The sequence below is a fragment of the Ochotona curzoniae genome, unplaced genomic scaffold (genome assembly GCF_017591425.1).
Source record: "Ochotona curzoniae isolate NIBS_2020 unplaced genomic scaffold, NIBS_Ocur_1.0 contig_2404, whole genome shotgun sequence".
NCBI lineage: Eukaryota > Metazoa > Chordata > Mammalia > Lagomorpha > Ochotonidae > Ochotona > Ochotona curzoniae.
This window is the reverse complement of record NW_024465451.1, coordinates 7,692,928-7,716,510: the sequence shown is the minus strand read 5'-3', so window position 1 is coordinate 7,716,510 and position 23,583 is coordinate 7,692,928. Positions and strand designations below refer to the sequence as shown.

Genomic DNA, 23,583 nt, shown 5'->3' with positions numbered 1-23,583 from the left:
TAACCTTTATGATGATGCTTTAGGGTAGATTCATTACAAATTTAAATGGTACAGGCAGGGAGCTTCTCTCAGTTCACCTAACTTGACAGCACAACTTTGTGTATATTTGGAGCAGATGTGGTACAGGGATGATGGACAAACTGTGTTGTAGTGGATCCTAGTACATCTGAGTAGGATGGAACTCAGGCCCCTGTGTGCAGGTGGGCTCTTAGAGTCTTAAATCCTGCACTGAGGTGGAGGAATGGTTGCAGGAGTGGTCAGCGTGTACATCCACCTAGTACTTGGTTAACTCAAATCTTATTTTTAAAGTTTTTTTTTATTATTTTTTATTATCATTTTATGATACAGTTCCGCAGGCTCTTGATATTTGCCTTATCCTATCCCCAATTTCTGCCTCCCCCCAGTTCCTCTATATCATTACTAAAGTATCGTTTTTCTTACACAGTCATATGTCCATCAGTGCAGGCATGGACAGTGACAGAGAGTCCAGCATTCTATTGTCAAGATACAGTAAACAGTTTCACTGTAAGTCCACATTTGTCTGAAAGTAGGAATGCATACTACAGTGTATCCTCACATCTGGATATGTTAGTGTCCACAACTACATGTTAGTTCACAGCTACTGTACCTCCCCTCAAACGAAAAGTCATAATACAAAATCAAAAATGGAAAGAAAAGTAGAAATTTACAATGCCATAAAGTTAAATAACATGTTACTAGATATGACAGTCTCCATTACGTAGCTACTATACATCGCCTTAAATGAAAAGCCACAAAACAAAATCAATATCAGGAAGAAAAAAGAAATTAACTGCACCGGGCCCGGCGCGGTGGCGCAAGTGGTTAAGTCCTCGCCTTGCACGCCCGGGATCCCATATGGGCGCCGGTTCTAATCCCGGCAGCCCCGCTTCCCTTCCAGCTCCCTGCCTGTGGCCTGGGAAAGCAGTCGAGGACAGCCCAAAGCTTTGGGACCCTGCACCCGCGTGGGAGGCCCGGAAGAGGCTCCTGGCTTCGGATCGGCATAGCATCGGCCCGTTGCGCTCACTTGGGGAGTGAATCATCGGACGGAAGATCTTCCTCTCTGTCTCTCCTCTCTGTATATCCGCCTTTCCAATGAAAAAATAATAAAAATAAATCTTTAAAAAAAAAAAAAATAAAAAAAAAAAAAAAGAAATTAACTGCACCAAGAAGTTAAATAACATGCTACTAACTGACTAAAGTGTAGCTGAAGGATAAGGAAATCCTTCCAAGGCCCACTGGCTGACATAGTCCACCTCTGAGTCTCCATTCACCCAGAAATTTGCTGTCAAACTTTGCTAGGAAGACCAGTCAATTTTTTTCTGCTCTCCTTTGTAAACCAGTGGGTGCTGCAGCCTAGTTCATTCCTGCCCAACACACGCTCAGTTTTCATGAACACCAGAGAGTGCTACAGACCAGTCAGAACAACCCCCAATAATCCCCACTGGACCGGCTGCCCAGTTTTGGTTCCTGTCCCTGCCAGCATGTGCAGTGGACTGGTCCTATCTGCCCCACCTCCCATTGAGATCTTGTATACATCATTGGGCATTGAAGCCTAACTCAGCTCAATGGACTCTATGCTCCAGCCCACATTCATACCAGCAGGTGCCACTGCCTGTCCAGCCAGACCCACCCCCAGTCCTGGTTCTCATGCTCACGAGTGGGAGTTACAGACCATCAGAGAGGTCCAGTCTTCCCACTGGACCCAGATCTTGTACTCTCCAGGTGGCTCTGTAGTCTATCTCGATAGCACTTGTCCCTAGTCCTAGCACTTGCCAGCTGCTGCTGTGGCAAAGCCCAACCTGCCTGCCCTTACTCTGGCTCATGCCTGCACCGGTGGATACAGTTGGTTAGCCCAGCCTGGCTCTTCCCGCAACCTAGTTTATGTGAATACCAACAGATTGTAGCCCTACCCCACCTGGTCTGCTCCCAGTTCCAGCTTTCATGCTCATCAGCAAGAGCAGTGGCCAAGCAGAAGAGTCCCCACTATTCCCCTACCAGGTTCACACACCTTCCCCCCACCTGGCCCCAGCTGGTCTCACATGTGCTGGTGGGTGCTGCAGCCCAGTCTGACATGGTCTGTCTCACCTCATCCTGTTCTGCTCCTGTTCTAACTCACGCTGGTGGCTGCTGCTGCCCAACCTGGCATAGTCAGCCCCCATTCCCAGCCCTAGTGTGAACTGGCTGGTGCTGCAGCCCAACCAAACCTGTCCTGCCCTCCATCCTGTTTCTCAGATCTGCAAGTGTGTGTGATGAACTAGTCTAGCCTGTCCTGCCCTCAGACCTGAGCCACACGTATGCCTGTGGATACTGTAGCCTGGCCTAGCCTGGGCTGCTCTGTGCCTTTTTTTTTTTTTTTTAAGATTTATTTATTTTTATTGGAAAAGCAGATATACAGAGAGTAGGACACAGGAAGATTTTCCATCCGATGATTCACTCCCCAAGTGACCGCAACGGCCGGTGGTTGCCCTCATCTGAAGCCAGGAGTCAGGAACCTCCTCCAGGTCTCCCACGTGGGTGCAGGGTCCCAATGCTTTGGGCCATCCTCAACTGCTTTCCCAGGCCACAAGCAGGGAGCTGGATGGGAAATGTAGTTGTCGGGATTAGAACCAGCACCATATCAGATTCCAGCATGTTCAAGGCGAGGACTTTAGCCGTTAGGCCACCGCGCTGGGCCCTCCTTGCCTTGGTTCTTGCACTCACCTGCAGGGACTGTGTCCAGACAAAGGAGTTCCCGAAGCTCCCTATTGGGCCTCCTTCTAGTGGCGGATCTCATGCACACTGGTGAGTCCTTGGCCCAGGCTGACTTAGTCCACTCCTGTCCTGGCAGGAACAGTGGCCTTACCCAGCTGGCCCACACCCAGTCCGGTTCTTACTACTGGATATTACAGCCCAGCCACACCTGGTCAATGCCTTGACACAGCTCTGACATGACACAGTGGGAACTGAGACCTAGCCCAGCCCGTTTTACATTCAACCTGGCTCTCACAAACACCAGTGGGTGCTGAACTCTGGCACAGTTTGGCGTGGTCCAGACCCCTTCATACCCATGCCAAGAGACACTGCAGCCATGTCCAGCCTGGACCACTGCCCCATTTTGGCTCTCATGGGAACATGCTCTTATGAGGCCTTTGCTTTCTCAACAAGGTTTGGGTTCTAGAATTGTTTTTTTTTTTCTCTGCTAATTTAGATTTGGCCTCTTTGTTCTGAGGTGTTCTCTCTGTATCCTTTTGTATAGCTGAAAATTCAGGTGGCTGCCAATATGGTCTTTGAAGGCTTCACAGAAGGTGAGCTTACCTTCCAACCTACTTACAAGTACGACACTGGCTCTGACAACTGGGATACCAGGTAGGTCAGACGTCCCTCTGGGACGTGAGCACATGGAAACTGAAACTCCGGGAAGCTCGTGTCCTTGTGGGCACGAAGAGCAGTGTGTTTTCTGTAATTCTTCCAATGCAGTCAAACATCTGCTTTCAAAATTGCTCATTAAACAACTGCCTTCCTAGTACAGATTTATTTTTATTTCATTAGTTATTGTATAATTCTTTTAAAAAACATTTTTTAAAAGATTTATTTTTATTGGAAAGTGAGATTTACAGAGAGGAGGAGAGACAGAGGAAGATCTTCCATCTGCTGGTTCACTCCCCAAGTGGCCTCAGTGGCAAGAGCCGAGCCAATCAAAAGCCAGGAGCTTCTTCTGGGTCTCCCACATAGGTGCAGGGTCCCAAGACTTTAGGCCGTCCTCTAGTGTTTTTCCAGGCCACAAGCTGGGATGGGAAGTTGGGCTGCCAGGGTTAGAACTGGTACCCATATGAGATCCTGGTGGTTGCAAGGCAAGGACTTTAGCCACTAGACTACCATGTTGGGCCCTAAAAACATTTGTTTTTAAAGATTTATTTTATTTTTATTACAAAGTCAGATATACAGAGAGGAGGAGAGACAGTGAGAAAGATCTTCTGTCCAATGATTCACTCCCCAAGTGAGTGCAATGGCGATACTATGCCGATTTGAAGCCAGGATCCAGGAAATTCTTCCGGGTCTCCCATGTGGGTGCAGGGTCCCAAAGCTTTGGGCCGTTCTCGACTGCTTTCCCAGGCCACAAGCAGGGAGCTGGATGGGAAGTGGAGCTGCCGGGATTAGAACTGGCGCCCATATAGGATCCCGGGGCATTCAAGGCGAGGACTTTAGCTGCTAGGCCACGCCGCCGGGCCCAACATTTTTTTTAAAATGAGTTTTATCTGGAGAGCAGAGAGAGAGAGAGAGAATGTTTCCAATCCTGTGTTTTCACTTCCCAGATGTCCATAGCAGCCGAGGCTGGGCCAGACTTTGAAGTCAAGAGGCAGGTTTCCTCTGTGGGTGGCAGAAACCTAAGAATATAGCCCAGGTTGCCCCCCAGGTGTGTTCATAGGAAACTGTATTGGAAGTGGAGGTGGGGGCTGTGTTCACGGCGCTTTGTAAGGGATGCCATCATCCCCAGCAGTGGCGTTGCCACAATGCCTGCTCCTGTCATAACTGTTGATACTGATTTACTTATGGTAATGGAAGATTCCAGCTAACTAATCTTGTACTGGTCATTACAGAGTAGCTAATTTTTTTTTATTACTGTTTCCCTTGTACCATATACTAACTCATTACTCTTTATTAATTTATTGTGTTTAATCCTCTCAGTAACCCATTGAGGTGTGTATATATATATGTATGTATATATATACATATATATAATAGTCTTTTTATTATATCAGATCGAGGGATAGAAAAATAAAGGTAAGGGGCCAGCTTTGTGGCGTAGCAGGTGAACTAGTCATTGCGGCTGCAGCAGACTGAACGTGTACCTCTTCAAGTCCCTGCTGCTCCATTTCCAGTCCAGCTTCCTGTTAACGGACCTCAAAGTTTTAAAGGAAGACCCAAGACTTCAAACTGCTACAACTCTGTGGGAGACCCAGAAGAAACCCTTTGTTCTATCTCAGCCCTCGCCATTGCAGCCACTTGGGGAATAAAGCAGCAGATGGAAGATCTCTTTCTGGCCCTCTGTAACTCTGCCTTTAAGATACATAAATAGATAAAAAAACAAAAACAAACAAACAAAAAAACTAAAACTTGGAAGGGGGAAATTAAAGACACATAACAGAGGCAGGATTTGAACCAGGGAAATAGAATTCCAAATCTTTTTAAAATGATATATTGATTTGTGTGAAAGGCAGAGTGACAGAGTGGAAGAGACAAAGCAAGAAAGATCTTCTCTCTACTGGTTTACTGTCTAAATGCTGCAACATCTGGGACTGAGCCACACCAAATCTAGGAGCCTGGAGTTCCATCCAGGTCTTCCATGTGGGTGGTGGAGCTGTCATACTTAGGGCATCATCTGCTGTGTTTCCAGGCACATTAGCAGGAAGCTGGATCCAAAGTGGTATAGTTGGGACTGTAGCAGGCACTCTGATAAGGAATGCAGGTGCCCCAAGCAAAGTCTTTAAATGCTGTACCATAGCAGAGTTACTCGGACTGCCTGTGTTACCTGTCCTGGCCCTCACGGGAGAATCAAGAACTGAAACTTAGTCTGCTGGTTTGGCTCTGAGCTCTCCTAGTTGTTGGGCTTGTTTGTTCTTCTCGTTGTTTTGAATGATGCTGCCTTGGCGACTTGTTATCCCTGGGTGGGTCTGAGTCACTCCTGCTATCTGAAAACTCTGGGTGGCATGGGCATGAGGGCTCTGCCTTGTCATTGCCCGCCGAACCAGGGAACTAGGCAGTGAGCCCTGCTGTTTGTGGGAACGCCACCAACGTGCACTTGGCCTTTCAGTGAGAAGTGTCGAGCTCCTGCCTGGTGCGACCGGATCCTCTGGAAAGGGAAGAACATCACGCAGCTGAGCTACCAGAGCCACATGGCCCTGAAGACGAGTGACCACAAGCCTGTCAGCTCCGTGTTTGACATCGGGGTACGTCTCTCTGGAAGGGGTCCGCTCTCACATCAAGATTACTTTCTGTCTTCTGCCTCCCCCCTCCCTTTGCATACCTAGAAGCTTCCTTTAAACTTACCCAGCTTGGTTTACTTCTGTGTTTCCACGTGCATAGAAGGATTTCTGTTTGCCTTTGGACTGTATCTTTCCAGGCCCTTATGCATTTACTAATTTCCTCATTATTTTAATTTTATTTTAAAAATCTTTATTTTTGTTGTAAAGTCAGATTAACAGAGAGGAGGAGAGACAGAGAAAGATCTTCCATCCACTGATTCATTCCCCAAGTGACCGCAGTGTCTGGAACTGAGCCAGTACGAAGCCAGGAGCCTCTTCTGGGTCTCCCATGCGGGTGCAGGGTCCCAAGGCTTTGGGCCGTCCCCGACTGCTTTCCCAGGCCACAACCTGTAAGCTGGAGGGAAAGTGAAGCAGCTGGGCCACAAACCAGCGCCCATATGGGATCCTATGAGTGCAGGGTGAATATGTTATCCACTAGGCTACTCCTCTGGGCCCCCTCATTATTTTTGAAGCCTGCAAAGTGAATACTTTATGAATGAACCATAATTTGTATCCATCATTTGATTTCCAAGTTTTGTTATTATACATAATGCTATAGTGACTGTCATGCACCTTTGTGAGCCTGTCCATATTTTGTAAGGAATTATTTATTTTATTGGAAAGTCAGATTTATAGGGAGAAGGAAAGAGAGAAAAATCTTCCATCTGCTGATTCACTCCCCAAATGGCTGCAACAGCTGAGCTATGCTGATCCAAAGTCAGGAGCCGGAAGCCTCTTCTGGGTCTCCCATGTGGGTGCAGGGTCCCAAGGCTTTGGGCCGTCCCCGACTGCTTTCCCAGGCCACAAGCAGGGAGCTGGATGGGTGCATTCAAGTCAATGATTTAGCCATTGAACAATCATGCCAATCCCCATTTTACATATTTTTTCAAGATGTATTTTTATATTTGGAAGTCAGAGTTGGAGAGAGAAAGAGATCTTCCACCTGCTAGTTCCCTGCCTAGATATCTGCAGCTGTCAGGGCTGAACAAGATCCCGAACCTGGGATCTGCTTCTGGGTTTCCTCATGTGGGTGGCAGGGTCCACATGATGGCCAGCTTCTGCTTTTCACAGCTGTGTAGCAGGGAGCTGGATCTGAAGTGAAGCAGCTAGGACGTGGACTGGTCCCCGTATGGGATGCCCGCATCGCAGGCAGCAGCTTTCCCTGCCCCAGAGAAGTGGGTTGTAAGTTTATTAAGGCCTGTTAAATTGTCTCCCTAACAATTCTTGCTGTTTTGCTCTTCTATGAATGTACAAAACAGCCTAAAAATGTTACACCTGCCATTTTATTCATTAATTTATGAGAATTTGTTCCCTTCTGCTGGTTTACTCCCTAAATGCCTGCAATGGCCAGGGCTGGCCAAGAATGCAATTCTGGCGCTCATTTGTGGGGCATGTACCAAAATATTTGAGCCATCATCACTGCCTCCCATGGTCTGCATAGGTGGGAGGCTAGTCGGAAGCCCAGGATGGACAGTGAACCCAAGCACTTTCACATTGGACCTGTGCATCTTCTAGACTATATGCCCAGCCTGTGTACTGGCTCCCCCCCCCTTTGCACTATTGTTTAATTATAATTTTCCACAACTTTTTAAGTTCCTTTATATATAATCTTATTTTTCTATATTTTATCAATCTTAAATTCTTTGTCAATCCAAATGAGAAAAAGATTCTTCATTTATTTTACATTTCCATGTTTACTAGTAAGGTCAAATTTCTTTTGTTAATTTTGTATTCTTTAATGACTCTTTCAGTTATCAACTTTTAACAGCATAGATAGAAGTATTTGAATCTATGAGGTTAAGAGTCATTTGAGAAGAACCAAATGGATGTTATAACTAAAGTCTTGAAAGAAACTATTTTTTAAAAAATAATTTATTTCTGGGGCCCGGCGCGGTGGCGCAAGTGGTTAAGGTCCTCGCCTTGCATGCCTGGGATCCCATATGGACGCCGGTTCTATCCCGGCAGCCCCGCTTCCCTTCCAGCTCCCTGCCTGTGGCCCGGGAAGGCAGTCGAGGACGGCCCAAAGCTTTGGGACCCTGCATCTGCATGGGAGACCCAGAAGAGGCTCCTGGCTTTGAATCAGCATAGCATCGGCCGTTGTGCTCACTTGGGGAGTGCATCATCAGATGGAAGATCTTCCTCTCTGTCTCTCCTCTCTGTATATCTGCCTTTCCAATAAAAAAATAATAAAAATAAAGCTTAAAAAAAATTTATTTCTATTGGAAAAGCAGACTTACAAAGAGGACAGACAGAAAGATCTTCCATTCACTGGTTCACTCCCCAAGTGGCTGCAACAGCTAGAGCTGAGACCAGGAGCCAGGAGCTCTTCCGGGTCTCCCACGCGGGTGCAGGGTCCCAAAGTCTTGGGACAGGCACAAGCAGGAAGCTGGATGTGAGGTGGAACAGCTGGGACATGAACTGGCGCCGACATGGGATGCCAGCACATGCAAGGTGAGGACTTTAGCTACTAGACTACCGCGCCAGAACCAGAAACATTCGTAAAATGTGTTTTTAACTAAAAATACAGGTAGGAGGGCCCAGTGGCGTGGCCTAGCAGCTAAAGTCCTCACCTTGAATATGCCAGGATCCCATATGGGCGCTGGTTCTAATCCCGGCAGCTTCACTTCCCATCCAGCTCCCTGCTTGTGGCCTGGGAAAGCAGTTCAGGACGGCCCAAAGCTTTGGGACCCTGCACCCCCGTGGGAGACCTGAAAGAATTTCCTGGATTCCGGCTTCGGATCGGCAAAGCACCGGCCATTGTGGTCACTTGGGGAGTGAATCATTGGACGGAAGATCTTCCTCTCTGTCTCTCTTCCTCTCTGTATAGCTGTCTTTGTAATGAAAATAAATAAATCTTTTTTTAAAAAAAATATTTATTGGCCCGGGGCGATGGCGCAGTGGTTAAGGTCCTTGCCTTGCACGCCCGGGATCCCATATGGGCCTGGTTCTAATCCCGGCGGCCCCTCTTCTCATCCAGCTCCCCGCTTGTGGCCTGGGAAAGCAGTCGAGGACGGCCCAAAGCTTTGGGATCCTGCAGCCACGTGGGAAACCCAGAAGAGGCTCCTGGCTTTGGATCAGCATAGCATCGGCCGTTGCGCTCACTTGGGGAATGAATCATTGGATGGAAGATCTTCCTCTCTGTCTCTCCTCTCTGTATATCTGCCTTTACAATAAAAATAAAATAAATCTTTAAAAAAAATTTATTTATTTATTTATTGTAAAGTCAGCTATACGAGGAGCGACAGGAACATCCTCCATCCGATGATTTACTCTCCAAGTGGCCACAACAGTCGATGCTATGCCGATCGAAGCTAGGATCCAGGAACTTCTTCCGGGTCTCCCATTAGGCTGCAGGGTCCCAAAGTCTTGGGCTGTCCTCTATTGTTTTCCTAGTCCACAAGCAGGGAACTGGATGGGAAGTGGAGCTGCCGGGATTAGAACCGGTGCCCATATGGGATCCCTGTGCGTTCAAGGTGAGCACTTTAGCCACTAGGCCACGCCGCCGAGCCCTAAATAAATCTTAAAAAAAAAAAATACAGTCAGGAGAGACCCACAAAAATCTTCTTGGCTGATGGACCCTAGTTTAAAGAGCTTAAAAGGCTGCTTTCATTCAAAGCCCTTCGAAGAGCTTCTCTTTGTAGAACTGTTAGTGGTGGAAAGCCCAGTACCACTGAGCATCCTGCTGTTCTGGGCCTGGACCCTCTGCAGAACCAGCTGCCCACCGTGGCACCTTTACCCCTGGGTCCTTCATTTGTTCATCAGGCAGCAGCTGACGTTACCACAAGCATTGTCTCTTGAGTTCGTTGTTCACTTATTCAATCTACTCAGCCTTCACTTTCAGGTTTTCTGTCAAATGTTAGTTCCCTCTGCTTTCAATTCCTTCCCCACTGTAAAAAGAGGAAACGGGGCAAAGTCAAGGCCCTCAGTGACCACTTTTTACCCTGCAGGTGAGGGTCATCAATGAAGAACTTTATCGGAAGACTCTGGAGGAAATTATTCGCTCCCTGGATAAAATGGAAAATGCCAACATTCCTTCTGTGTCCCTCTCTAAGAGGGAGGTAAGGGAGACATGCTCAGGATGTTAGCACTGAGCTTTTCCATTTTTGGGCCGGAAACTTCCCTGTTCTAGAGCTCAGAGTTCCTGGAAGCACTTGGCACACTATTGGACTTTCTGGGTAGTGTGCTTTAAGAGAAAGTGAGGGTGCTGCCAGCTGTGGGGAGACGGGGTGGCGGGTGTGGGTCGGATTCGTGTCCTGATCTTCTAAGCCAGAGGATTCTGATGCGTTTAGTTTGATTTTACAATAATTAGTATACATTCTCACGAAGGATTTGCCTTCCAACTGAGGCATTGCTTTCAGGTTAATTTGATCCTGAATTGTATACACATACTCAAGTTGATGAGGCAGAAGGCAGTATAGAAACGTGATCAACCGTAGGAGAAGTTCAGTTATGTTTCAGTGTTTTTCATGAAAGACACACAGCATAGATCCTTCAAAGTTGATAATACCACACAGTCAGCCAAATGGGGCTATTTAACATTTTTGTCTTTCAAGTGTTTATTTATTCAAGAGACAGGATGAGGAGAGATTTCCTATTTGCTGGTTCACTCTTCAGCTGGCCACAGTTGTTAGGGCTGGGCTAGGGCAAAGCCAAGAGACCGGAAATCCATCCTGGTCTGCTAAAGCAGGGCCAGGGCCCAAGTGCTCAGGCCACAATCTGCTGCTTTCCCAAGCATATTAGCAGGGAGCTGGATTGGAAGCAGAGCCACCAGGACTTGAACCTGCGGTCTGAGAAGAGCTGCCAGCATCATAAGCAGCAGCTTAAACTATGATACCACAACTGTCCTCTTGCAAGGCATTTTTGAAGCTGTACACACACAGTTACTGGAAAGGATGAGCTTGACCTGCATGTTGAGGGATGAAATGAAAAATGTACTTTGGAAATGGTTATTGGATAAGAAAGAAATGTCAACTTCCTTGGGAAATCTGCTTTTTTAAAAATTTTTATTTTTGCTGATGATTAAATAGTTGGCCAGGGAGAGAAGGATCTAGGGTTAGGGAAAAGTGGGTGAAATAATTGTTTCCAAGTTCTCTATTTCTTCTTGTCTCTGGGGGAAGAGAAAAGTTAAAGAGAGAAGCCACACACAGCCTCCCAAATGTCGCAGTACCCAGGGATGGGGAACCGCCACCCATTATCAACCCAGGGTCCCAATGCAGTGCGTGTTCTGTGGGTTCTGCCCAAGTGGTTTGGATACTTCTGAAATGCTGACCTTTAAATGTCTTCCCACTCCAACTCAGAACCCTCACCTGCCTGAAAGTACAGTGGCCTTGTCCACTGATGTGCTATAATAGCCGTTCCTCTCCTGGGCGTGAATCCTGAGGTTCCGCTCAGCCTCACTTGTGCCATTGCCCATATCCCATGAAAGCCTACAAATCCAAGGTTTTAGGGTGTGCTGCCGCCAGGCAGCCTGAGGACTGCACCCAGTGTCATTGGTGCCTGCGCCGCCCAGTCTGGAGCCACCTCTGCTGCCGCCGGCTGGATGGGTGCAGAAGGACCCCTAGCAGGCCACTGCAGCCTCCTGATGCTCCTGAGGAGCAGGCAGGACCAAATTGACTCCAGACAGGCCCAGCCCAGAGCCACCTTGGAAATCTATTCTTTAAATGGCTTTGAGTTCTTGGCATTTGGGGGTTTAAAGTTAAATGCAGGGTTTTTTTTTTTCTATGATTTATTTATTCTTATTGGAAAAGCAGATATATAGAGAGAAGAGGAGAGACAGAGAGGAAGGTCTTCCATCCGATGATTCACTCCCCAAGTGAGCACAACGGTTGGAGCTGAGCCAATCTGAAGCCAGGAACCCAGAACTACTTCTGGATCTCCCATGTGGGTGGAGGGTCCCAAGGCTTGGGCTGTCCTCTATTGCTTTCCCAGGCCACAAACCAGGGAGCTGGATGGGAAGGGGGCTGCCGGGATTAGAACCGGAGCCCATATGGGATCCTGGCACGTTCAAAGTGAGGACTTTATTTGCTAGGCCCAGGCACCAGGCCCTAAATGCAGTTTTGTTTGGTGTGGTTAGTGGTAGCTGTGGCCTCCCAGATAATTTTAGAGCAGAAAGATTTCCAAGAGATGGTCCTACATTTGTTTGGTTTTCGTTGGAGGGATTGCTCGGCAGGGATGGCTGGGCAGGTTGCAGAGCAGACAGCACTGTTTGTGACTGCTCCTGGGCTTGTCCCCAGTTCTGTTTTCAGAATGTGAAGTACATGCAGTTGCAAGTGGAATCCTTTACAATTCACAACGGCCAAGTACCCTGTCAGTTTGAATTTATCAACAAGCCTGATGAACAGTCTTACTGTAAGCAGTGGTTAAGTGCCAATCCCAGCCGAGGTTTTCTTCTGCCAGGTAAGGTCTCAGTCTTCAGGCTCGTGGTGTCTTATTTGGAGAATGCCCTCCCTGTCTTTGTTCTTTTTTTCTAAAATAAACATTTTTCTCTAAGTGCTTTAATCATTTCTTCAAACTTTTTTTAAGGCTCCATTGCTGAACCCATTCATAAATAAATTAGATACTAACAAGGTGCATCCGGTTAGTTTTAGTGTCCTGCAATTCTACAGGAAAACATTAGATTGGGTACTGCTAAAGGAACTTTTTTGTTAATCTCTTCCCTATCATCAGCAGACAGTTGTCTCCTGTCATGGAGTAGCTGGGGTTGCAATGCAGAGATCCCGTCTGGCTGGCAACGTCCCATGCATGTCATTGTCCCGCATCTGCTTTGCGCTCTGCATGGTGCTGTGTGGCAGGGGTGTTAGAGAGTTTCATGGACAATACATAGGCTGATAAATGCGTTGTGTTTCATCTTACCTGGCCCAGGGAGGATTCTGATCCATCCCCTTGCCTTGTATTAACATTTTCAACCTGCGCTCTCTCTGCTACTTAATGGCTTGATTTTTTTTCTTTTAGCATTTACTTATGCAAGTTTTTTTAAAAAGATTTATTTATTTTTTTATTACAAAGTTAGATATACAGAGAGGAGGAGAGACAGAGAGGAAGATCTTCCACCCAATGATTCACTCCCCAAGTGACCACAACGGCCGGTGCTGCGCTGATCCAAAACCGGGAACCAGGAACCTCTTCTGGATCTCCCATGTGGGTGCTGGGTCTCAAAACCTTGGACCGTCCTCGACTGCTTTTCCAGGCCACAAGCAGGGAGCTGGATGGGAAGTGAGGCTGCTGGGATTAGAACCGGTGCCCATATGGGATCCAAGTACATTCAAGGCAAGGACTTTAGCCGCTAGGCCACGCCATTGGGCCCACAAGTATTTTTGTTTTTATCTTTCCATTTGGTGTGTCAGCTCCTTGGTCTTGAATGTCCTGGGTGCTGGGCAATAGCTGCTTGTTGGTTAGTTACTACTTTGCTCTCCGAGTTCTTCTTGTCTGTACCCTCTTCCCTCCCTTGCCCCGGCCTTCCTCCTAGCCTCAATTGCTTGCTTCATTTTTTTCCCTGCAGACTCTGCCATTGAGATTGAGCTGGAACTCTTCGTGAATAAGACCACAGCTACCAAGCTCAACTCCGGGGAAGACAAAATTGAGGATATTTTGGTTTTGCACCTGGACAGGGGAAAGGATTATTTTTTGTCTGTGTCTGGGAACTACCTGCCCAGCTGTTTCGGGTCTCCCATTCATACATTGTGCTACATGAAGGATCCAATCTTGTACCTACCACTTGAAACTGTTAGCGAGCTGGTAAGTAACATGTCAGGAGGAGACAGCCATTACCATGTGGCAGCTACCCAAGCCTTTCCAGCAAGATGCTTACTCTCTTGGGGAGTTAAGAATTACCAGCCTTTTAAAATTTGCCTCTATGTCAGTTGTATATTGTTAATGCACAAGACTGCCCTGAAATTTTACTATGAACAAGTTGAAAGCCCGTTGTAAATTGTAATCTGAAGTCAAGGAAATGGGATAGCATTAGAATTGTTGCTCTGTGAGGGGGCCGTGTTTCAACTGTGAGCGGTTTACTGAAGGAGAATAGAAAGAGGGGAAAGAGAAGGAGGAACCAGAACAGATCTCAGTATCAGAAGAGGTGGGTGGGATGCAGTTGTGTGGAAGCTGAGGGAGGAATGTCAAGTGTGACTATTTCTTTGTGACCCTGCAGAAGCTGTTAGCTCTGCTGGTTGTGCAGTTGTTGTTCACGTCATGAGAAGCACCGGAGGCCGAGGACAGATCTCAAATGATGAAGAGATGAATGGTTGATGATCAAACAATGAGTTACTGTTCCTCCTAACTGTGGGTTTCTTCTGCTAGCCATGCCTAAGCTCACTTGTGCCATTGTAAGCAGCTGGCAGCTGTGGTATGGGCTAAAGGGTCAAGGTGGCCTCCCCCTCATGTCTTGGTGTTGGTCGCTCTCTGGCTGTGTCTCCACAAGGGTTCACATCACATAGTAGGCTGGCTCAGGCTTCTGTAGGCAAGAACATGAAGGCAGGAGTTGTGAGGCCTTTTGTAGCAATGGCTCCCAAGTTCACATGACACTATTTCTGCCAGGCATTGGTCACGATGAGTGGAAAGCCAGCCCAGATAGCAGGGGTGGAGAAGGACTCTGCTTCTTGATGGGAAAAGCTGCAAAATGTTGAAACCATGTTTTCAGTCTTTGCACATGCTGCATGGTTTCATCCACTGGGGCTGCAATGCCAGAATGTCATAGGCAGGTGGCTCCTAAAAGGCAGATACCGGCAGATACCTGTTTCCTGCAGTCCAGAGCCTGGTGAATCTGGGACAGAGGGGTCTGCTGGTCTGCTCTCTGCTGAGGACTGGCTTCCTGGGTCACAGATGAAAGTCTTCCTACTGCGACCTCACAGGGCAGAAAGTAAGGGAGCTCTGGGGGTGGGGGGGGTGGGTGTCTCAGTTTTTAGGGCACCCTATTCCAAAGGGCAAAGCCCTTATGGTGTACTCAGAAGCCCCATCTCCAAATGCCCTAATTGAAGGTTAGATTTCAGCACATGGATTTTTGGAATATAAACATTTATTTTGTAGTAGGTGGTGTTGGGCAGCGGGATAAGCTACTTGCGATGTCTGTAGCCCTAAGGAATGCCTGAGATCAGGTACTCTGCTTCAACCCAGCTTCCAGCTAGTGTGCGCCTGAGAGGTAGGAGATGGTGGCTTGCATCCTTGGGTCCCTGCCTACACGTTGGAAATCCATATGGAGTGCCTGGCTGCTGACCGGCCTGGCCCAGCCCAGCTGTGGCTGGCTTTTAGGGAATGATCCAGCAAGTGGAAGATTCTCTCTTGTACCCTCTGTCTCACTCTTGTTACGCCTTTCAAAATAAGTAAAAATAAACTTAAAAAAAGAGATTGATTTATTTTTACTGGAAAGGCAGATTTACAGAATGAAGGAGAGGCAGAGTGAAGGATTTTCTATCCACTGTTTCACTTCCCAAATGGTTGCAATGGCCATAGCTGAGCCACTCCGAAACCGGGAGTCAGGAACTTCCTGTGGCTTCCCACATGAGTGCAGGGTCCCAGGGCCTTGAGTCATCTGCTGCTGCTTTCCCAGGCCATATGCAGGGAGCTGGATGGGGAGTGGAGCAGATAGAGACACGAACTAGTGCCCATATTGGATCGTGATGTGTGTAAGGCTGAAGATTAGCCACTTGAGCCATTGCATCAGCACCCAAAATAAACATAAAAATATGTATATTTAAAAAATTTTTTTATTTATTGGAAAGGCAGATTTACAGAGAGAAGAAGAGTCAGAGAAAAAGTTCTTCCGTCTGCTAATCCATTGCCCAAGTGGTTGCAGTGGCCGGATCTGAGCTGATTTGAAGCCAGCAGCCAGGAGCTTCCTCCAGGTCTCCCACAAGGATGCAGGGTCCCAAGGCTTTGGACCATCCTCTACTGCTGTCCCAAGCCATAGGAGGGAGCTGGATGGAAAGTGGAGCAGCTGGGATATGAACCAGCACCCATATGGTATCCCAGTGGTTGCAAGGCAATGATTTAGCCACTAGGCAGTTGTGCCAGGCTCCACAAACATGGTTTCTTTTTATTATTATTATTAAAGATTTGTTTTATTTTTTTTATTGGTATACAGAAAGGAGGAGAGAGAGAGAGGAAGATCTTCTGTCTTGTTTCATTACCCAAGCAGCTGCATCAGTTGGAGCTGTGCCGATCCAAAGCCAGGAGCCAGGAGCTTCTTCTTGGTCTCCCACGCGGGTGTAATGTCCCAAGGCTTTGGACCATCCTCGATTGCTTTCCCAGGTCACAAGCAGGGAGCTGGATGGGAAGCAGGGCCACCAGGATTAGAACCGGTATACATATAGGATCCTGTTGCGTGCAAGGCAAGGACTTCAGCCACTAGGCTACTGCGCCATACGTGATATTATTCATTAAGAAAAAAAAATCATCACTTTGTGGTTTACTATTCTAAACTAAATTTACTGAGATCTAAAAGATAATTTTAACATAAGGGAGTTTTTATGAGGGTGACAGATTGTGATTCCAATGCGTTTTCAAGTTAACACTTGCTGACCTACCCTCTGCATGAGGCCCAGTCCAGGAGAGTAATTGGTCAGGCTCGTGCGTGCTGAGTGAGCAGTGAACCCAGAGCTGTGAACTCCCGCGTCTGCTCTTCCTCATCAGAGCACAGTGTCTTCCTGGCTCCAGTAGTGAAAAGCCATGGGCGTAGGTGTTTGGTTTTTTTCAAAAACAGCGAGTGCGTATTCCTGCTGATTGATTGAAACTGCTTGCCATAACCTTCTCTCGTGTCTCAAAATCCCTTTCTGTCTTTTCATTGTGCTGTTTGGTTTCATTTTGCCTGTGAAATGTTTAGGTCAGGGTGTCGGACTTCCCTTTTGCTGTGGGTTTGCTGTCCCCATGTCACGCACACAGCTGAAGCCAACCTGCAGAAGTTCCGTAGATGAGCCGTCTTGTCATGCTTTCTCTTTGCTTTCAGACTCTGATGCCAGTACCGACTGAGGATGACGGGAGCCGGCCGGAGAGCCCCATGGAGATCCCCAAGGAACTCTGGATGATGGTTGATTACCTGTACCGAAATGCTGTGCAGCAGGTAGGCTGAGGCGAGCGGTGTGGCTGCCTGGGGAAAGCACGTACACCTCCAGAACCTTCTGCATGGAAAGACTTTGCCCCCGGAAAGTGTGGAGGAGGGCTCTTCTCCCAGGGAGTGAGTGAGAGGTCGCTGGGTGCCAACTGCCACGGCCCTGTGAGGCGTGAGTTACACGCAGTCCTTGCTTATCTGCAGGGGAGCCTTCCCGGCACAGTGTGTTCCTGGGGCTGGCCCCTGGAGCCCCGAGCCATCTGGGGGCCCGCTAGGGATGACATCCTGGCCTCCTCTGCAGTTTTTGAGCAGCTTCTGGGAATGGGAGGGGCTAACCTCGTGGAAGCACTGGACCGTGCATCTCAAGGGCTGGTTTCTGGACTGACTGGGACAGGCTTCATGCCGTTCATCACTTTCACTCACCTGTTTCTCTAGGTTCCTGGATTACATAAAGTATGTTCCCCTGGCAACATACCTTCTTAGCATATCCTGTTTTCACTTTTTCTTTTTTTCTTCACAGTTATTCAGTGTTACATTATACCAAGCAGTATTCCAAGAGTCTCACAGCATAACCCGTTTAGTTCTCAAAGTAGCTTTCAATAGAGGAAACAGATATCCAGAAAGGGGAATGCTTGGCTAGAGTCCCAAGGCCGATCAGTGGGAAGAATGAACTTTAAACTTGGGCATCTAGTTGTGGAAATCACATTGAAGAAATTTTGTGGTTCTTTTCCAAGGAGTTTTGAGCCACACATGGAATGTTATTGTGTTATTACGGTACTATATAGTACCTTAGATCTGGCTCTTCTTCTTTTTTTTTTTTAAAGACTTATTTATTGGGCCTGGCACGATAGCCTAGTGGTTAAAGTCCTCACCTTGCATGCACCAGGATCTCATACGGGCACTGGTTCTAATCCTTGCGGCTCCGCTTCCCATCCAGCTCCCTGCTTGTGGCCTGGGAAAGCAGTCAAGGACAGCCCAAGGCCTTGGAACATTACACCCGTGTGGGAGACCCAGAAAAAGCTCCTGGCTCCTGGCTTCAAATCGGTGTTGCTCCAACTGATGTGGCCACTTGGGTAATGAATCATCAGACAGAAGATCTTCCTCTCTCTCCTTCTCTCTGCATACTCGACTTAACAATAAAAATAAATCTTTAAAAAAAAAAGGTTTATTTATTTTACTTGAAAGTCAGAAGTACGGTGAGGAGGAGAGAGGGGGCCGGAGAGAATCTTCCACCTGCTGTTTCACTCCCCAAATGGCTGCAACAGCCAGAGCAGGATTGGTCTGAAGCCAGGAACCAAAAACTGCTTCCCGATATTTCACGTGCATGCAGGGCTATCTTCCAGTGCTTTCCTAGGGCATTAGTAGGGAACTGGGTCAGAAACGGAGCAGCTGGGATATGAACTGGCACCCATATGGGATGCCTTGCCACATGTGGAGGAATAACTGCTTGCTATGCCTCCGTGCCGGCCCTGATGTTAAGGCGTATCAAAGTAAATGAATGTAAAGTTCTTGAGACTAACTTTTAGTTCTCGAGACTAACTAAAGTTCTTGAGACTAGACTTTTCCCAAAGTACTAAGATTCCTTTTTAGCTTTCTCCACTTTGTTCTTGGTATGTTTAGCATGTCTGCCTTCCTGCTGGTTATCCGTCCCACAGCACTGCGGGAAACACAGCTGCTTTGGAGGTTGCTTTACACTGCATCTTCTAACCCGGGGTTTTTGTAAGACTTTCCTGAAGACCTGCTGTAGGAACAGATCTGGGAAGGCTTGCAAGATGAATTAGTCACATGAGCCTACCCCACAATGTCTGCCTGGGTGTTTCAGAGATCTTACTATTCCTTTTTGGACTCTGCTGGTGATATTGCTTAGTCAGGAAATGATTTTCTGAGAAAATAAATGTTTTATAACTTTTTTTTTTCTTTTTATAGGAAGATCTTTTTCAGCAACCAGGCCTGAGGTCTGAATTTGAACATGTTAGGGACTGTCTGGATACTGGAATGATGGATAACCTCTGTATCCTTCAGACTTCTGGGGTGTGTGAGAGACCGAGAGAGAGAGAGAGAGAGAGCGCGCAGTTATATGTGTGGATGACGAGGGAGGAAAGGAAAAAATATTTTAAGACAAAGTTTGATACTGTGTCCTCAGTTATCCTGCTTTTCTGACTTTTAAGTCAGAACCAATGTAGCAGGTGCTGAGGCGGGCCCAACTCGCCTGGTACACACAGTGACCCCTTTGAAGTGCCCACTTAGCATCCTAGCTCTGAACAGAGGAGAGCCTGACTGGGCAGGCAGCCCTTCTGGTCCTACTTGCTCCTAGGCCTGTTCCTAATGGGGGGCAGCATGAGCAGCTCTTCCTTAACGAGGGGTCAAAAGCTGCTAGCAATCATTCGGTGGCTGAAGCCTTGCTGCTTTTCCTGGAGAGTCTGCCTGAGCCAGTCATCTGCTACAGTGCCTATCAGCACTGCCTGGAGTCCTGCGGCAGTTACACAGCAAGCAAACAGGTGAGGGCAAGCAGGAAGCCTCCAAGCACAGCCGAGGCCCAAGGGAGCCAGTGGACACCGTCCTTCAGGTGTGACGTCTCAGCAGCTCCACACCGTCGTCTTCCTTCTCAAACCAGTTCTTCCTCCCTGTCCCTTCTTCTGTCCGTGCATCTTCCTTCCAGTGACTCAGCCCTGAAACCTGAGTCATCACTGACTCGGTCCTCCCTTTCCCTCCCACCCGCGGGTCCCATTCAGCTGTCGCTCATGCTCTCTTCCAAGCTCATGACACTCTTGGTTCCCTGCCCTGGATGAGGCTCTCCCTCTGCTGGCTTGTTTTGCAGAGTGCCATTGGACTGCGTGTTCTAAAAGCACTTGTCGTGTTCCTGTTGGTCAAAAACTGTACTTGACTGTCCGTTACCAATCAGTTACTTTCTTAGGCTCAAATCTAGTGGCTGACAGAGCTCATCAGGGTCTGGCGGAATAACGCAGACAGCCGCCAAAATACAGGTTTGAGCTTTACCCCAGATTTACAGGACTAGAATCTGTCTGTTTAAGAGCCCCAACTGATTGCGATATACAGTTATACTCCGATCAAAATTGGCTTGTAAGAATGTTTCTATTTTTTGCTTACATCACTGTTTTCCTTCTCTTGCCTTTTTTCCATATACTTCCTTTGCATTAAGTTCTGGCAAGTCCAGTTTTGTCTCCCACCTGAGACTCAACTAAAATGTCTTCTGTTCCTAAGTTAGAAGTTTGACCTCTGCATTCATGCAGTGTTTGAGCTGTGTGTCTTTCCTGGTGCAAGCAGCAAGTGGGTAATGATCAATGTTTTCTGGGCACGATATAACTCTTGCACTTCTGTCTGTGTTGAGTTCCGGAATATAATGGGAATGTGACAAGTGATTGAATGAACAGAAAGCTAAATCCCAATTATCCCCTTTTCAGGTAATTGCTACTCTCCCCACATTCCACAAAAATGTCTTCAACTACTTGATGGCCTTTTTGCAAGAGTTGCTGAAAAATTCAATAAAAAATCACTTGGATGAGAATATCCTAGGTGAGCAGCCACTTGTCTGTGGAAGGGTCTCTGAACTGTGAGACACGTTGGGAAGTGCGGTTGCAGAGGTCCCCTGCCAGGAAGCTTGAAGCCTCCAGCGCTGAGCCAAGCTCATCCTCAGCGTTGCCGCTGCTGGTGGCTAGCAGGAAATGCTGCTCTCTCCCTTCCTGACGGCACAACAATCAGCAGGATCCTCTTTGCCCAAATAATTTGTTTTCCGTGTTTTCTCTTGCAGCCAGCATATTTGGAAGTTTACTGCTTCGAAACCCAGCTGGTCACCAGAAGCTGGAAATGGCCGAGAAGAAGAAGGCTCAGGAATTTATCCACCAGTTCCTCTGCAACCCACTCTGAGCTGCCTCGCTTCCCGTTTTACCTGAGGCGGCCAGTGACCAGCCCCACATGTTTGGGCGTCAGCGATGTCTGGCAAGAGGAGCGGCAGCTGCCTGTGCCCTGAGCCTGGACGTCCTCCTCTGGCTGTGGGTTAGCACACTCCGTGCTGCCATGAGTCATGGAGACAGGGACAAGAGCCACCACAGTAAAACTGACATTTGAGGTTCCACTTCATTTCTGTAACACGAATCTCTGTTTTTAATTTAAAGCAATTGGACTGTGCTCATTCAGCTGGTCTCCAGGGCAGTCAGTGCCTTCCCTATAGCCTCGCCTGAGCGCTCCAGTCAGATGCTGGGACAAATTTTGGAGTCCCAGAAGAACATACTGGAGAGCAAGGACACAATAGGTGCTGCTGAAGCCAGAGGCCTTAGCCGCCCGAGAGACTCCCGGGGTTCGGTCTGGGGCACGAGTATACGCGCAAGGGAACACCACCCCTCTCCCGCCTGGACACGAGGCTGGCCACTTGGCTGCCGAGGGCAACACAGTGGCTTTAGAGTTCCAGCACTGAACCAGTTGGTGTTCCTGTGAATCGGTGGGCATTTCGGGACCCATGAAATCCTCCATGCTGTAAATAATGCATCCTCTCACATATGTAATATATTTTAATGAGAAATATATTTTTAACAGCAGTTGTGTGTTTTCATCTGTTACAAAGTGCTTAGCAGCTCGTCGTTTGAGGCTTACGCATTAGCGCTGTTGGTCAGGGGCTAGAAAGGCATGTGCTTGGCAGCCTACTGGGTAAGGGCTACTGTTTCTGTTCTCCAAGCAAGAGATGGGATGGTGCCGCCATAGCCTGAACTCCTTGGTGTCTGGGCCGGGGCCGCGAATATTCCAGAGGTGGCTTACGACTGAGGCAGGCAGTAACTGCCGGGAGAATCTAACAGCGACATTTTCTAGGATTTCAGAAAAGACGGGAGTATAAGGAAAGGCAAAATAGCTGCGTGGGCTCTGGAATGCCTTGCTTTTCCTGGCCCTGTAAAATGTGATTTAGGTAGGGGACGGTAGGGTGACAGGGTGGACGCCGGAGGAAAGGAAGCAGCCAGTAGATGGCGCCAGGCAGCCCGGGCGCGAGCCCCCGGGACGCCGGGAAGGAAATTGAGGCAGCTGAGGCAGGAGTCGGAGGAGGCGATGGGCCGGGCAGTGTGGGGACGCGCGGAGAGGGCACCGCGTCCTGCTGGCCGGCTTGGGACACGCCCGGCCCCTCCTGCCCCTGTCAACTCCGGGAGGAAGTTGGGGCAGCCTAGGCTTCTCAGCTGTCTCCCTCACGGGGCCGAGCCGGCATGCCGGCGGCGCCCCGGGGACCTGCCCGTCACGGCTGTGGCGCCGGGCCGAGGACGGCCAGCTAGCCCAGCCTGAGCCCAGGCCATTCTGGACCAGCAGTCGGCGGCAGTCGCTGCCTTTTCTCTCGCGTCTCGGGGAACACCCAGGACGCTTCCCGGCGCCGGACCTACTCGCGGCTCGGGCGGCGTCCCGCCCCTGCCGCCCGCCAATTGGAGACTTGGGCTCGGCCCCCCGACCGCCCGAGCCAATCAGAGTGGCGGAGCCGTTGTCCACACCTTCCTCCGGAAAGCGGAAGCGGAAGTGACGTGAAGGGACGGTGGGGGTAATCATGGTGCCGCTGGGGAGGGGAGAAGCTGCTGCCGCCGCCGTTGCCGGGAGCCGCGGAGGTAAAAGGCGAAGCTATCCTCGGCCTGGGCTGGGGACTTGCCGGGGGGCGCTTGGGACTTGGGCTTCCTCCTGGAGCGTTTCCCGTTAGACTCCCTCCGTCTGGCACCACAGGGACCCCACCCCTCTGTGGTTTCCATGGGGATGGGTATCCAGTCCCCCTCCCCTGTTTCCATGGAGATCCGGACCCTGCCCCTCTGGGCTCGGCGTGGAGCGCCCCGAAGGCTGTCCCGGACGGGTTGCGGGGCTGTGACCCAGGCACGCGGCTGCAGGGCTGTGACCCGGGCGGGCTGCTGAGGGACTGTGACCCGGGGTGCTGCGGGGCTGAAGGGCTGTGACCCGGGCGGGCTGCTGAGGGGCTGAGGGGCTGCGGGGCTGTGTCCCGGGCGGGCGGGCGGGCTGCTGAGGGGCTGAGGGGCTGCGGGGCTGTGTCCCGGGCGGGCGGGCGGGCGGGCTGCTGAGGGGCTGAGGGGCTGTGGGGCTGTGTTCCGGGCGGGCGGGCTGCTGAGGGGCTGTGACCCGGGCAGGCTGTTGAGGGGCTAAGGGGCTGTGACCCGGGCGGGTGGGAGGGCTGCTGAGGGGCTGTGACCCGGGGTGCTGTGGGGCTGTGACCCAGGTGGGCGGGCTGCTTGACTGTGACCCGGGCAGGCGGACTGCTGAGGGGCTGTGTCCTGGGGTGCTGAGGGGCTGTGTTTCGGGCGGGCTGCAGGCTGCGGCGTGCGCTCCCCGCACTCCATGGAGGCCAGTCTCCAGCCTCCTGGGCTTGTTTGTCCGGGATAGTTGCCGTTGAGGTTGCAGGAGCCCCCAACGGACCCTCGGGGCACTTGTCTGTCCCCCCTCAGCAAGGTGGCCAAGTGTGCACCCACAGGGTTGCGTCAGCCAGAGCCAAGGGGTCGAGCGGGTTCCTCCCAGTGACGCTCACTAACTCTGCAC

At 49.3% G+C, this 23,583-nt stretch overlaps 2 protein-coding genes and 1 long non-coding RNA gene across 4 annotated transcripts in view; 2 read left to right on the top strand and 1 right to left on the bottom strand.

The window, feature by feature from the left end:
• INPP5B (inositol polyphosphate-5-phosphatase B) overlaps nucleotides 1–21,614 on the top strand; it is a 69,240-nt gene extending 47,626 nt beyond the window's left edge. For both annotated transcript variants that reach the window (XM_040974246.1, XM_040974245.1), the window contains 10 exons: nucleotides 3,257–3,366; nucleotides 5,813–5,948; nucleotides 9,971–10,081; nucleotides 12,257–12,419; nucleotides 13,522–13,757; nucleotides 16,960–17,073; nucleotides 18,988–19,072; nucleotides 19,432–19,559; nucleotides 20,484–20,595; nucleotides 20,831–21,614. In XM_040974246.1, the coding sequence (XP_040830180.1) occupies nucleotides 3,257–3,366; nucleotides 5,813–5,948; nucleotides 9,971–10,081; nucleotides 12,257–12,419; nucleotides 13,522–13,757; nucleotides 16,960–17,073; nucleotides 18,988–19,072; nucleotides 19,432–19,559; nucleotides 20,484–20,595; nucleotides 20,831–20,946 (1,311 nt within the window). In that variant the 3' untranslated portion in view covers nucleotides 20,947–21,614. The remainder of the gene's footprint in view (nucleotides 1–3,256; nucleotides 3,367–5,812; nucleotides 5,949–9,970; nucleotides 10,082–12,256; nucleotides 12,420–13,521; nucleotides 13,758–16,959; nucleotides 17,074–18,987; nucleotides 19,073–19,431; nucleotides 19,560–20,483; nucleotides 20,596–20,830) is intronic.
• LOC121152264 lies at nucleotides 3,912–16,178 on the bottom strand. The gene is made up of 3 exons (XR_005883252.1): nucleotides 16,145–16,178; nucleotides 10,140–10,143; nucleotides 3,912–3,989 (listed from the first exon to the last, which is right to left on the bottom strand). It is a non-coding gene; the product is annotated as an uncharacterized LOC121152264 (long non-coding RNA).
• A 957-nt stretch (nucleotides 21,615–22,571) lies between the features above and the next one.
• The window catches only part of MTF1 (metal regulatory transcription factor 1), a 54,942-nt gene continuing 53,930 nt past the window's right edge, over nucleotides 22,572–23,583 (top strand). Inside the window, exon 1 of the mRNA XM_040974242.1 lies at nucleotides 22,572–22,652. The gene's annotated coding sequence lies outside the window, so the exon portion shown is untranslated. The remainder of the gene's footprint in view (nucleotides 22,653–23,583) is intronic.